The sequence below is a fragment of the Maylandia zebra genome, linkage group LG5, assembly GCF_041146795.1.
Source record: "Maylandia zebra isolate NMK-2024a linkage group LG5, Mzebra_GT3a, whole genome shotgun sequence".
Lineage (NCBI taxonomy): Eukaryota > Metazoa > Chordata > Actinopteri > Cichliformes > Cichlidae > Maylandia > Maylandia zebra.
In genome coordinates this window covers 12,177,779-12,191,749 of record NC_135171.1, presented here as the reverse complement: position 1 = coordinate 12,191,749, position 13,971 = coordinate 12,177,779, and the positions used below count along the sequence as shown (strand labels likewise).

General features: G+C 41.9%; 2 protein-coding genes and 2 long non-coding RNA genes across 4 annotated transcripts; 1 reads left to right on the top strand and 3 right to left on the bottom strand.

Moving 5' to 3' along the window:
• Positions 1–606: 606 nt before the first annotated feature.
• Positions 607–1,237, bottom strand: LOC143418588 (uncharacterized). The gene is made up of 3 exons (XR_013098595.1): positions 1,160–1,237; positions 977–1,081; positions 607–894 (listed from the first exon to the last, which is right to left on the bottom strand). It is a non-coding gene; the product is annotated as an uncharacterized LOC143418588 (long non-coding RNA).
• Positions 1,238–6,060: 4,823 nt separating this feature from the next.
• LOC143418587 (uncharacterized) lies at positions 6,061–7,581 on the bottom strand. Its single transcript, XM_076883764.1, has one exon. It carries the CDS (start codon positions 7,533–7,535, stop codon positions 6,141–6,143), a length of 1,395 nt encoding a protein of 464 aa, XP_076739879.1. The 5' UTR covers positions 7,536–7,581; the 3' UTR covers positions 6,061–6,140.
• A 222-nt stretch (positions 7,582–7,803) lies between these two features.
• LOC112434843 (uncharacterized) lies at positions 7,804–11,471 on the top strand. The gene is made up of 3 exons (XR_013098594.1): positions 7,804–7,999; positions 9,288–9,403; positions 10,926–11,471. It is a non-coding gene; the product is annotated as an uncharacterized LOC112434843 (long non-coding RNA).
• Positions 11,472–11,976: 505 nt separating this feature from the next.
• On the bottom strand, positions 11,977–13,885 carry LOC143418586 (uncharacterized). Its single transcript, XM_076883763.1, has one exon. It carries the CDS (start codon positions 13,672–13,674, stop codon positions 12,280–12,282), a length of 1,395 nt encoding a protein of 464 aa, XP_076739878.1. The 5' UTR covers positions 13,675–13,885; the 3' UTR covers positions 11,977–12,279.
• Positions 13,886–13,971: the final 86 nt, after the last annotated feature.

The following is a 13,971-nucleotide window of genomic DNA, read 5'->3' as shown; positions in this document are numbered from 1 at the left end:
GAGGTACCTTTCAGCTTAAAGCAGCTCCACTCCATCACTCAGCGTTTCTCATCGTGTTCCCGTAAATCACAGAGTAGAACTTGTGTACTTATTCAGCTTTTACTCTTCTCCACAATATTAACCCTGTCTTAACCAGGCATATACACAGTGACTCATACTCACACCGACTGTTAACTACAAAGCAACATGTCTTGTCCCTGCAATTTGGCTTTGAGATTTTTAACAAATAAATGATTGCCATCGGTTCGTGTGTGGATGTGCTTTATTTTCTGGCAGCGGGCGTCAGTGGTAAAGCATCTGAGAGATTTCCATAGCGAGGTCCAGGCATTCTGTAGCCTGGAGGCACAAGTCGCACAGCGGACAGTCGCTCTGGAAGCAGCGAGAAACACCCAGACACCCGCAGAGGTTGCAGTGGTGCATCACCCCCAGGAGAGGCTCGCAGTCGTAGAAGGACGAGCACAGCCACCAGGCGCACCCGTTAAACCCCCTCAGCGTGGACAGGATGCAGTCCAGTGGGTGGCAGAAGAGGCAGGCCATGAGGATTGCAGCACAAAGGTCTCGCATAGAAGAGAAGGGTTAGTGAGGAAAGATGCAGAGAGAAAACAGATATGTGGGAACAATAAGTTGAAATAGGATTTCACTAAAGTTTATTGTCCTTACCCTCTGCGCCTGGGTCGGTGTGAGCAGAAGTGGTTTTAAGGCTTTCTTGGCTCTTGCCCTTTGGTTTGGGTGGATGGTTCAATTCATGGACTGTGCTGGCCTCCAGAGAGGACGGCAGCAAGGCGCTGCGAGGTTTTGGCTGCTCCTTTTCCACAGATTGTGGACTGCAGATAGATACTGCTCTGGTCACTCCTGACTTCGGTATATTTTGCATGTTACATTTTTTGGGAGCTTCTGTGTGAGACAGAGGAAATTCTTGTGAAAACATTTTTTCAGAGGATAAAATTACAAACAAAGAACTCACAGGTCACCGTACCTACTGTTTTATGGGGGAAGACATTCGTAGAGAGGTCCACTGAAGATAATTCGGTGTCCTCAGTGGAGATCTGCTCTGAAAAACTATTGACTTCAATCAAAGATTCTGGAGGCACAGAAACAAGGAGGAATCGGGTTACTAAGCATGTGTGTTTTCATTATTATCTGTTTCATGTGAGCATACCTGTAAGGTCTGCAGTGGAATCACGTGTAACGGGCAACTTTGAGATAGCAGGTAGTGGATCGTGGAGCTCTGCTTTGTCAGCATTTCTATTGTACGTTTTTTCAGTCGTATCTGCAGATTTGAGCATGTCATCCATCGTTGCAATCACTTGAATATGTCACCTGCCTCTGTCTTTGTAAAATATGGAAAACAATGTTTAAATGACATATTTAATTAAAGATTAGCGGTGATTATTATGTTTAGATCATTTCTCCTCTTAAACTGGAATAATGACTTTGTAATGCTGTAATGAAAAGCCATTGCCATCATTCTGTGCCACTACCAGAGAGCCAGAGTCTCTAGCTGAGGTTTTGTAGCTGTCAGTAATGAGTGGACATCTTGGGAAGTTAATCTATTATTTATCTCCATTTTAGATACATTCATAATGTAGATGAAAGCTAGTACACTCATATCCTGACAGCAATATGACGAAGTGAGATCTTGAGTTTGCACTCATTAAAAATTAATTTCTTGAAGTAGTGCTTACCATCTTTGACATTTTTCACACAGAACATTTTATCCACATTTCTGCTTTTTGATGAAATTTATGACAGAGACAATCTACAAGGTAAGGTAAGGGCACGCGAGAATAAGTAAAAAGCAATGTGTCAAAAGTAACATATTTAGATTGGTATATTTAATACATTTGAAGATTATTAGTCACAAGCCATAAATACTTGAACACTGTGCTTTGGAAATATGTCAGCATCTACAAAGTCTGTCAAGTTTATTTCTCCTTATTAGCTTCATAGGAAACAAGGCATACTTACATTTCACAGCATTTTGTAGAGGACAATCCAACACGCAGCCTTAATCACATCTCTCAGTGGTGGAGGTGTAACTGCTGCCATCGTCGTGCACAATCTCTCTCACTCTCTGTCTCTCTCCATCTCTCTCTCTTTCCCTCTCTGTGAGTGTGTTTGCGTTAGGTGAGTGGGGGAGACACACCGAAAATGTAATATATTTGCTTATGTAAATAACCTTTTACGTCCTACCTAATATTAGTGGTACTTTTATACTACTGTAGTGCCTACATTTACTATAAATAAGCAAATCTTAACAAGAAATCGTGAAGCCATATTATTGTATCAGCCTATCAGTGACTAAATGGTGTGTCAACCAATGACTGAATACATATATATCTCAAAAGAAAGAACAAAAACTCAAAGTTTAACACTTGATAGGAAAAGACAGACTGCTGGGACATGGTATCATTAGCAGGGATTGTGTTAGGGGATGCAAACAAGGAAAAGAAGCTGAAGTATGCCAAGTTAATCAGGTACTGGACTGAAAGTCAGGGGCAAAAGGTTTGATGGAGTGATGACTCCAAATTTAGTCTAAATCATCATCATCATATGCAGAGGAGGTCAGGAGAGCTGTCTACAGACGTACCGGGAGTGCAGAATTATTAGGCAAATGAGTATTTTGTCCACATCATCTTCTTCATGCATGTTGTCTTACTCCAAGCTGTATAGGCTCGAAAGCCTACTACCAATTAAGCATATTAGGTGATGTGCATCTCTGTAATGAGAAGGGGTGTGGTCTAATGACATCAACACCCTATATCAGGTGTGCATAATTATTAGGCAACGTCCTTTCCTTTGGCAAAATGGGTCAAAAGAAGGACTTGACAGGCTCAGAAAAGTCAAAAATAGTGAGATATCTTGCAGAGGGATGCAGCAGTCTCAAAATTGCAAAGCTTCTGAAGCGTGATCATCGACCAATCAAGCGTTTCATTCAAAATAGTCAACAGGGTTGCAAGAAGCGTGTGGAAAAACCAAGGCGCCAAATAACTGCCCATGAACTGATAAAAGTCAAGCGTGCAGCTGCCAAGATGCCACTTGCCACCAGTTTGGCCATATTTCAGAGCTCCAACATCACTGGAGTGCCCAAAAGCACAAGGTGTGCAATACTCAGAGACATGGCCAAGGTAAGAAAGGCTGAAAGACGACCACCACTGAACAAGACACACAAGCTGAAACGTCAAGACTGGGCCAAGAAATATCTCAAGACTGGTTTTTCTAAGGTTTTATGGACTGATGAAATGAGAGTGAGTCTTGATGGGCCAGATGGATGGGCCCGTGGCTGGATTGGTAAAGGCCAGAGAGCTCCAGTCCCACTCAGACGCCAGCAAGGTGGAGGTGGAGTACTGGTTTGGGCTGGTATCATCAAAGATGAGCTTGTGGGGCCTTTTCGGGTTGAGGATGGAGTCAAGCTCAACTCCCAGTCCTACTGCCAGTTTCTGGAAGACACCTTCTTCAAGCAGTGGTACAGGAAGAAGTCTGCATCCTTCAAGAAAAACATGATTTTCATGCAGGACAATGCTCCATCACACGCGTCCAAGTACTCCACAGCGTGGCTGGCAAGAAAGGGTATAAAAGAAGAAAAACTAATGACATGGCCTCCTTGTTCACCTGATCTGAACCCCATTGAGAACCTGTGGTCCATCATCAAATGTGAGATTTACAAGGAGGGAAAACAGTACACCTCTCTGAACAGTGTCTGGGAGGCTGTGGTTGCTGCTGCACGCAATGTTGATGGTGAACAGATCAAAACACTGACAGAATCATGGATGGCAGGCTTTTGAGTGTCCTTGCAAAGAAAGGTGGCTATATTGGTCGCTGATTTGTTTCTGTTTTGTTTTTGAATGTCAGAAATGTATATTTGTGAATGTGGAGATGTTATATTGGTTTCACTGGTAAAAATAAATAATTGAAATGGGTATATATTTGTTTTTTAAGTTGCCTAATAATTATGCACAGTAATAGTCACCTGCACACACAGATATCCCCCTAAAATAGCTGAAACTAAAAACAAACTAAAAACTACTTCCAAAAACATTCAGCTTTGATATTAATGAGTTTTTTGGGTTCATTGAGAACATGGTTGTTGTTCAATAATAAAATTATTCCTCAAAAATACAACTTGCCTAATAATTCTGCACTCCCTGTATGTAAAACATAGCGGATGCTCAAACCAGCTGTCAAGCATGCTGGTTTAAGGGTCATTGTTACACCCCGGCCTAGGCAACCGGCGTGCAACGTATGAAAATAAAAATAAGAAAAAAAAACACACGAGAAACAAACTAAAGCTCTCCACCAAAATCCCAAAACGAAGGTGTCTCAAACGAAAATATTAACAAACCCATTCACAGCTATTTACAACAGACTATTTATTTACATCAAACTATTTACAACACGGGGGAGATCGCGACCATGACCAACTGACACACAGGGCTTAAATACATAGAAGGAGCAATCAGGGAATGGACCACAGGAGGGAAACACAGCTGGGGCAAATTAGACCTGACGAGACAAGGAAACGTAAACTGAACACACTAAGATAACAACAGACCTTCAAAGTAAAACAGGAAACACATGACAGTCACGCAAAAACAAAACACTGACAACACCGAAACGTAACAGTCATGATTTGAGCTCGTTCTGCAGCCACAAGAGATTGTCAGCTGCAAGGTGACAAACTCCTCTGCATGACAAAGTTTTCTAGACTCAAATGTGAGGCCGTTTGTCCGACAGCTAAAGCTTCTCCTAAATTAGGCCATGCACAAGGATAATGACCCCAAGTACAGCAGGAAATCTGCAGCATGGAAGCCCAGACCTCAACCTGACTGAAATGCTGTGTATAAAGGAATGCTTACAATGCTTGAATTGAAGCAGCAGACTTGCGGCTGCTAACTAGTAGTTAGCAGAACCAGTAGTTAGTAACTACTGGTTCTGTAAACTACTCAAACATAGAATGATTTGTGGATTGTGGTTATCCTATTATGGTGATCTGAAATGTAAAACTAAATGTGATTCAGAAAGTTTTCCTTTGTATATATTACTTTGCATCCAGTGGTTAATATATACTAAAGAGTATATATTTTCATTATAGTCAACAAAAATTTAGATACATTGAAACCTCTTGTTTATTTTGTGCCATGTACTGTCACATATGCTAAGCCTAATTCCACAATGATTGCCTGAGCCTATTCTTGTTAAATGATGAAAAACTCAAAGGCACGTTTGGGCAGTGGATCTGTGTGAAATCAGCAGCTTGCAAAACGAAATCAAAATGTGTGCAATTGATTCTAAAAATAGAAATCACAATAAAGTTCAACATTTACTAAAACCGCCATTCAGTCATCTGAGAGTCTTTACTCATGAAATTATAACGGTTAGATGAATGTATATGCAGTGATTTACTGATCAATGATAAAAGGGGAGATTTATGCAATAACGAAGACTGTCATGAAAAGTATTTGGCATCTGATCTCCTGTAACCTGCGGAGCTAAGCTGTTTTACCAGCTCTGCTCTCTGATTTTTCTTTTTTCTTTTATGAAAAAACACAAGTTGTCAAAGTTATTTGTTTGCAAATGTATTTCAGAAATATCGACATACTTTTTTTAATCAGCAGAAACTTTATGTCAGTAGTGCAAAAACCTGCACTGATCTGACCTCATTTCTTCCTCATCCTGATTCCTGACCTGGGAAGGGAGAGAAATATTTGTTTTTGTTTGTCTTCTTGTTTTATTTAATTCCTTGTGGGATTTGGATCCAACACGTAAAGTATGCATATTATGCACACACACAAACACACATGCAGCTATTACCCATTTCTTGTATTCTTGAATAAAGACATTGATTTGACACATTTAATTAGCGGCCAATTGTTTTTATTGTTCAATTATTAAGAAAAAAGAAAAGGTGGGGGTGGGTGGGATGGAAAGTAAAGGGAGAGAGGAGAGAAAACCCCAACAATCCCCTCTGAGCAAGCACTAGGCGACAGTGGATAGGAAAAACTCCCTTTAAAGGAAGAAACCTATGACAGAACCAGGCTCTAGAGGGGGCAGTCAACTGTCGGGACTGGTTGGGGGGGTGATTGTGAAAAGAGGGGAGGGAGATGGGAGAGGTGTTAGTAGTTAAGGGGAGGGGGGGGGAATTAAGCTGGAGCAGAGGTGGGGGAAGAAGAGGTGACATTGGCAGTAGTGAAAGAAGGAGTGTTCTTCCTCCAGAAGAAGCAGAAGCGTTTTTTCTGTTTCTTCAGCTGCTTTTCCACGAGCACCTTTTTCTCGAGGATGAGGATTTTCAGCTCCTCGATTGTTTCTGTGTTTTGCTTCTGCAGCTTGTTGCATTTTTTCTCCACTTCTTCTATTACGGCTTGTTTTTCTTCCAACCTTTCTTTCAGCACTTTAGATGTTGCCTCCTGTTTCTCAAACTCCTGGAGAAGAAGTTTTTCTTCTCTCTGCTTATTGACCAGCTGTTCTCTCTCTTGAAGCAGGTCTTGATATTTGTGCAGTGTCTCTTCGAACTTTACCTGCAGCATCCTGTTGTTTCCCTCCATGAGCTGGAGTTGGCACTCCATGTCTCCCTGCTTTCTGTCCAGCTGCTCTTTCTCTTGAAGGATTTCTTTATTCTGTCGCAGAGCTTCATCAAGCTTTCCTTGCAAGCTTTCATTTTGTTGCTTGATGCTCTGCAGATTGGAATCCATTTCTTTTTGTTTGATTTCTTGTTCCCTTTTCTCTTGGAGAAGCTTCTCATTTGCTTGCTCTGTGCGATCAAGCCTTTTTTTGTCTACACTGTACATTAGCTCCATGTCTCGGAGCTTGGAGTGCAGCCCTCTCTTCTTCGTGCTGTCTTGCATCTTCTCTTGGAGGAGTTTTCTATTTTGTCGCAGAGCTTGATCAAGCTTTCCTTGCAAGCTTTCAATGTGTTGCTTGATGCTCTGAAGCTTGGAATGCATTTCTTTCTCTTTTAACTCCTTTTGCCTTTTCTCTTTGAGAAGCTTTTCATTTTCTTGCAGTGTGCGATCAAGCCTTTTTTTGTCTACACTGTACATTAGCTCCATTTCTTGGAGATTGCTGTGCAGCCCTCTCTTCTTCATGCCGTCTTGTTTCTTCTCTTGGACAAGTTTTTTATTTTGTTGCAGGGCTTCATCAAGTTTTCCTTGGAGCTCCTGGTTCTTTTTGTCCATGTCATGGAGATCCTGTTGTTTCCCCTCAATAATAGCTTCCTTTTCTTGAAGCTGGTATGACAACTTTTTTACTTCAGCGCTCTTTCGCTCATTTTCCTCCATCAAGAACTTAATCTTCTCTGTGTTTCTGAGCGCTTCATCCTCCATTTCTTCCAAACGCTTTTCCTCTAGTTCCACTTGGTCACACCAAGGAAGAGAGGAAAGGGAAGAGTCTAGTGGCTCATCCCAGGGAAGAGCGTATGGGTCAACTTCTTGTCCCTTTGGATTTGCTTGAGACATGTTGGTTCTGGATACAGTTACAATTGCAAAGGATCCAAATATTTCAAAAGGCTTTTCTGGCGAACGGTTCAATGCTGCACACATCAAGGCTGCGAGAAACGGACTAAAAGTCGTTGCTCTTCACCCCTATTTATAGGTTTTAAGGGTCAAAGGATCAAAGGAAAGAATGGTGGTAAGATTCTACGTGTGTGACGTCATAATTCTGTAAGGCAATGAGGTTGTCACGTGATACTTTTGGAGGAGGGCATTTTTCAACTTGGACAAATTATCAGTAAAGTTTCAATCTCTGTTATTTTCCCCAAAAAACGTGTTGTCGCAATAATGTTTTCTACTGTAATTGGTGCCAACAGATGGCGCAGTTTAAAGTTGGCTGTTACTCTGCCCAGGCTGCTACCATAGAAGAAGAATGTAGACCAATAGTACTTTAACGATGTCCGCTGATCGTTTCCGTGTAAATCTTAGCATTGCTTTAGCCGTCAAGCTAAAGGTTTAGCTTCATACTGCCATATTTGCAGAGTAACAAAATATTTAAACGGTCTCAGATCATGGTGAGTATTTGAAAAAAATGTTTATTTAATGTGAAGCCTGTGATGTGGAAAGGTTAGCAAGCGTAATTTTGCCTATTGTGTTATACACGGGTGCTTACATCCGAGTAGTGTTGATCTTTTCTAAGGTCCATGGGTTTATCCAACGAGCAGCTAAGTCACCGTTATATCTGTAATTTTGTGTGCAACGTCTTAATGCAAAAAAACAAAACAAAAACACAATGCGTTTTTAAGCTCTCTCTGCGTTCACTGCCTCTGCAAGTGTCAAACTTCCTCGCTTTAGCTGATGCTAACCAACATTAGCGCTTACGGTTCGTATATAAACACAACTGTCAGCCCTTCACTTTTGGTGCCGACCACATTTTGAGCATTTTCTACAGTTTGTGAAATGGTCGCCATTGGCATTACATGCCAGTAGTGTTCGCTAATTGACTTTACCGGGGATTATATTTATTACAACGTTACTGCGTGGACGTGATCATAGTGTATGCTTATGAACGTGAGTGGTAGGTGTTATTAGTGCGACTTTACCCTTAATTAGTTTTCCCACCGGAAGTAGAGTTGTTTATGCGACGTGATGGCTAGAGCAGTCCCAAACAATCGATTGCGTTTCTTAACAGACCAATTCTCTCCAAACTTTTAGGGTAAGCTAGACTCGAGATATGGTTGCAATAATACGAACAAGAGCGCAACAGCATATTGACAATGGCGAGAACTTTAATATTTACATTGTGTTAGTGCACCCATCGCTCCGCATCCTTAACGCTACATTGATGTCGAGAGTCTCTGACACAGCTGTGCTCTGCAGCACAGACACCCTGCTTATCTGTGATTCGGCCAGACTGGTGTTGAACTCCAAAGACATGCGCGGGGTTAGGTTAGTTGGCTGTTGGTGTGAGTGGTTGTCTGAGTCTCTCTAATAACCCTCCAACAGACTGGCGACCTGTCCAGGGTGTACTTTTGCCCTATGACAGCTGAAATACAACCTGAATAAAATAAGTAGGAGAAAATGAATGATGTTTATGAACTGTAGTTAATGTAGTCAGACAATAAGTTACCGAGCAACAGGCCACAAGTCTTGGTGCAGAATCATACTAAGATTTAAAAAATAAAATGTTGGCACTGGTGTTTGAAACAGTATACTGTCAGTAAGACGGAGCAACTGCACACATCTGGAAACTAATAACTAGAGTAGTTAGTAACATTTTGTTACTGCATCCATTTAGCCAGGTATAATTAGCATGTCTACATACATGTCATTTCTAATGTGGTCCTATGTGGTATGTTGTAGGACAGTGAAGTGTCTGACACTGACCATGTACCAGTGCCTGAGAACACTGGTATGGAGGGGGAGAACGCACCTCTTTACTGTATTTGTCGGAAACCAGACATCAACTGCTCCATGATGTAAGTATATATCAGTTTTATATTTGCAGTATGCGCAGTAGGGGTGGGCGCTAGCTTCAGCAATGTTATCAGAGGTTTTTTTTTTTAAATGAAGATCTTCTATTTCGAGAAAACTACCAATAAGGATATATGCACAGATCTAGAAAACAATACTGTAACATTTTATTGATGTCATGAGCCTGTGCCTTCTCGGCTGACTCTGTATGGCTACAAGTGTTTTTGTTGTGCTGCATCTCTCTCCCCTCCCGCGCACTGCGCTCTACCGGGGCGGAGTCATGACGGCTCCAGCCCCTGGCTCGGACACCTGCAAACAATCATCTCATCCACTTCTTAAGGCGGCTGCTGAGAGTGCTTCTTCGCTGGATTATTGTGTAACACTCGTCAGTGTCATCGCCAATCTGAGCTTTTTCCCGAGTTTCTTTCGTGCCGCAACTTACCTGTTTTTCCTCCCTGTGTCAGATTTCTCGCCAGCCTGAGGACCGCCGTTTGGTGAGCTAAAAGCCGGAGTCCGAGCTACCTGAGCTCCAGTGAAGGATTGTGTACATAGCCATCCCCTTCCCGTGCCTGTGTTCCCCGGAGACCCTCTTCCTGTGCCCCCTCACCTGTATATATCCGCACCTGGTGTCTGTGTGTAAATAAATTGTGAACTTAAGTGACGGTCTGCCTCCGAGTCTCTCCTGAGCCTGACAATTGATGCTTGCAGTTTGGAGGAAGCAGTATTTGCAAGTGTAACTAAATTCCAGGCATTTTCCATCCTTCTTTTCCTATCAGCTTTTTTCTAATTGTCAGTGTGAACCAAGGTGTCAGCAGCAGCATTATAGTGCAAAAGTAGTGACCCAGCATAGATCAAATGTAAGCACAAAAGTAGCCAAGGTAGTGTTTTTCCTGGAAATTTTAAGTGAAAGGATAAAGTAACTGCTTACCACTTTAGTTTAACAATGATTAATGAAATGCAACCGTGTAACTCATCAGCAGTCTGCACAGTATGGTCACATATTAAAACTGAAGAATATGTTGTACTTGTTGTAGTGTTTCATCATGGGTCCAGTTTTTACCCAGGTGCTTAAAGCCCTTCTTTACCCTCATGTAACACCAACAGTAATTTCCAACCACTATTTCCTGTTCCTGTCAGTCAAACAAACAGACGACAAACATCTTCTATAAACAGGAATAATGTCATTTTATCGGATTAGAAAACATCTAATCTAGCGTTGATATTACACTGCTGTTTAGTGTCTGGCTGATCTCAGTGTCACCAAAATATCTGCCCTACATGTCAAACAATGAGAGAACTTGAAACAGTAACATCACCTAGCAGCTTATTTTAATTAGTGCTAACGTTTTGTTTGCTGGCTAACATTGCTATTATTATAGTCACAGTTAATTGACTTTGAATAGCTTTATTTCAAAAGTAATTTTACAATTTCACAGCCATTTAGCTGTGTTAACTGTACATGCTGTAGGTCATAAGGCGTGCATGGATCATTTTTATAATCAGCCTCTTGTCTTTTGTCCACCACAGGCTTTGCCATGATAAATTGGTCAGTTGACAACCAGGAGCCGTACACCTTAACCTCAGAGGCCAGGACATCCAGGGGCAGTGTGAACACGCACTTGCTTAAATGGGACGCAAGACGGACTATAGAGGGCCACCCGCTTGCCAGACAACCAAGTGCTGTCCCTGTCCACGGCCAGTGTGAGAAGGACTCTCACTAAAGTCAACCCACACAAAGCTGCTGGACCAGACAATATACCTGGACGCGTGCTCGGAGCCCGTGCTGACCAGCTGACTGATGTCCTAGCGGGCATCTTTAACATCTCCCTGAGTCAAGCTGTTGTGCCACAGTGCTTTAAAACCACCACCATCATACCTGTCCCCAGACCTTCCCAAAGCCTAATTCCACAATGATTGCCTGAGCCTATTCTTGTTAAATGATGAAAAACTCAAAGGCACGTTTGGGCAGTGGATCTGTGTGAAATCAGCAGCTTGCAAAACTAAATCAAAATGTGTGCAATTGATTCTAAAAATAGAAATCACAATAAAGTTCAACATTTACTAAAACCGCCATTCAGTCATCGGAGAGTCTTTACTCATGAAATTATAACGGTTAGATGAATGTATATGCAGTGATTTACTGATCAATGATAAAAGGGGAGATTTATGCAATAACGAAGACTGTCATGAAAAGTATTTGGCATCTGATCTCCTGTAACCTGCGGAGCTAAGCTGTTTTACCAGCTCTGCTCTCTGATTTTTCTTTTTTCTTTTATGAAAAAAGACAAGTTGTCAAAGTTATTTGTTTGCAAATGTATTTCAGAAATATCGACATACTTTTTTTAATCAGCAGAAACTTTATGTCAGTAGTGCAAAAACCTGCACTGATCTGACCTCATTTCTTCCTCACCCTGATTCCTGACCTGGGAAGGGAGAGAAATATTTGTTTTTGTTTGTCTTCTTGTTTTATTTAATTCCTTGTGGGATTTGGATCCAACACGTAAAGTATGCATATTATGCACACAAACAAACACACATGCAGCTATTACCCATTTCTTGTATTCTTGAATAAAGACATTGATTTGACACATTTAATTAGCGGCCAATTGTTTTTATTGTTCAATTATTAAGAAAAAAGAAAAGGTGGGGGTGGGTGGGATGGAAAGTAAAGGGAGAGAGGAGAGAAAACCCCAACAATCCCCTCTGAGCAAGCACTAGGCGACAGTGGATAGGAAAAACTCCCTTTATAGGAAGAAACCTATGACAGAACCAGGCTCTAGAGGGGGCAGTCAACTGTCGGGACTGGTTGGGGGGTGATTGTGAAAAGAGGGGAGGGAGATGGGAGAGGTGTTAGTAGTTAAGGGGAGGGGGGGGGGGGGAATTAAGCTGGAGCAGAGGTGGGGGAAGAAGAGGTGACATTGGCAGTACTGAAAGAAGGAGTGTTCCTCCTCCAGAAGAAGCAGAAGCGTTTTTTCTTTTTCTTCAGCTGCTCTTCCACGAGCACCTTTTTCTCGAGGATGAGGATTTTCAGCTCCTCGATTGTTTCTGTGTTTTGCTTCTGCAGCTTGTTGCATTTTTTCTCCACTTCTTCTATTACGGCTTGTTTTTCTTCCAACCTTTCTTTCAGCACTTTAGATGTTGCCTCCTGTTTCTCAAACTCCTGGAGAAGAAGTTTTTCTTCTCTCTGCTTACTGACCAGCTGTTCTCTCTCTTGAAGCAGGTCTTGATATTTGTGCAGTGTCTCTTCGAACTTTACCTGCAGCATCCTGTTGTTTCCCTCCATGAGCTGGAGTTGGCACTCCATGTCTCCCTGCTTTCTGTCCAGCTGCTCTTTCTCTTGAAGGATTTCTTTATTTTGTAGCAGAGCTTCATCAAGCTTTCCTTGCAAGCTTTCATTTTGTTGCTTGATGCTCTGCAGATTGGAATCCATTTCTTTTTGTTTGATTTCTTGTTCCCTTTTCTCTTGGAGAAGCTTCTCATTTGCTTGCTCTGTGCGATCAAGCCTTTTTTTGTCAACATTGTACATTAGCTCCATGTCTCGGAGCTTGGAGTGCAGCCCTCTCTTCTTCGTGCTGTCTTGCATCTTCTCTTGGAGGAGTTTTCTATTTTGTCGCAGAGCTTGATCAAGCTTTCCTTGCAAGCTTTCAATGTGTTGCTTGATGCTCTGAAGCTTGGAATGCATTTCTTTCTCTTTTAACTCCTTTTGCCTTTTCTCTTTGAGAAGCTTTTCATTTTCTTGCAGTGTGCGATCAAGCCTTTTTTTGTCTACACTGTACATTAGCTCCATGTCTCTGAGATTGCTGTGCAGCCCTCTCTTCTTCATGCCATCTTGTTTCTTCTCTTGGACAAGTTTTTTATTTTGTTGCAGGGCTTCATCAAGTTTTCCTTGGAGCTCCTGGTTCTTTTTGTCCATGTCATGGAGATCTTGTTGTTTCTCCTCAATAATAGCTTCCTTTTCTTGAAGCTGGTATGACAACTTTTTTAGTTCAGCGCTCTTTCGCTCATTTTCCTCCATCAAGAACTTAATCTTCTCTGTGTTTCTGAGCGCTTCATCCTCCATTTCTTCCAAACGCTTTTCCTCTAGTTCCACTTGGTCACACCAAGGAAGAGAGGAAAGGGAAGAGTCTAGTGGCTCATCCCAGGGAAGAGCGTATGGGTCAACTTCTTGTCCCTTTGGATTTGTTTGAGACATGTTGGGTCTGGATACAGTTACAACTGCAAAGGATCCAAATATTTCAAAAGGCTTTTCTGGCGAACGGTTCAATGCTGCACACATCAAGGCTGCGAGAAACGGACTAAAAGTCGTTGCTCTTCACCCCTATTTATAGGTTTTTGGATCAAAGGAAAGAATGGTGGTAAGATTCTACGTGTGTGACGTCATAATTCTGTAAGGCAATGAGGTTGTCACGTGATATTTTTGGAGGAGGGCATTTTTCAACTTGGACAAATTATCAATAAAGTTTCAATCTCTGTTATTTTCCCCAAAAAACGTGTTATCGCAATAATGTTTTCTACTGTAATTGGTGCCAACAGATGGCGCAGTTTAAAGTTGGCTGTTACTCTGCCCAGGCTG

Excerpts from the sequence above, each read along its gene's own strand:
- LOC143418587 (XM_076883764.1), bottom strand. The coding sequence starts at position 7,535 with ATGTGTGCAGCATTGAACCGTTCGCCAGAAAAGCCTTTTGAAATATTT.
- LOC143418586 (XM_076883763.1), bottom strand. The coding sequence starts at position 13,674 with ATGTGTGCAGCATTGAACCGTTCGCCAGAAAAGCCTTTTGAAATATTT.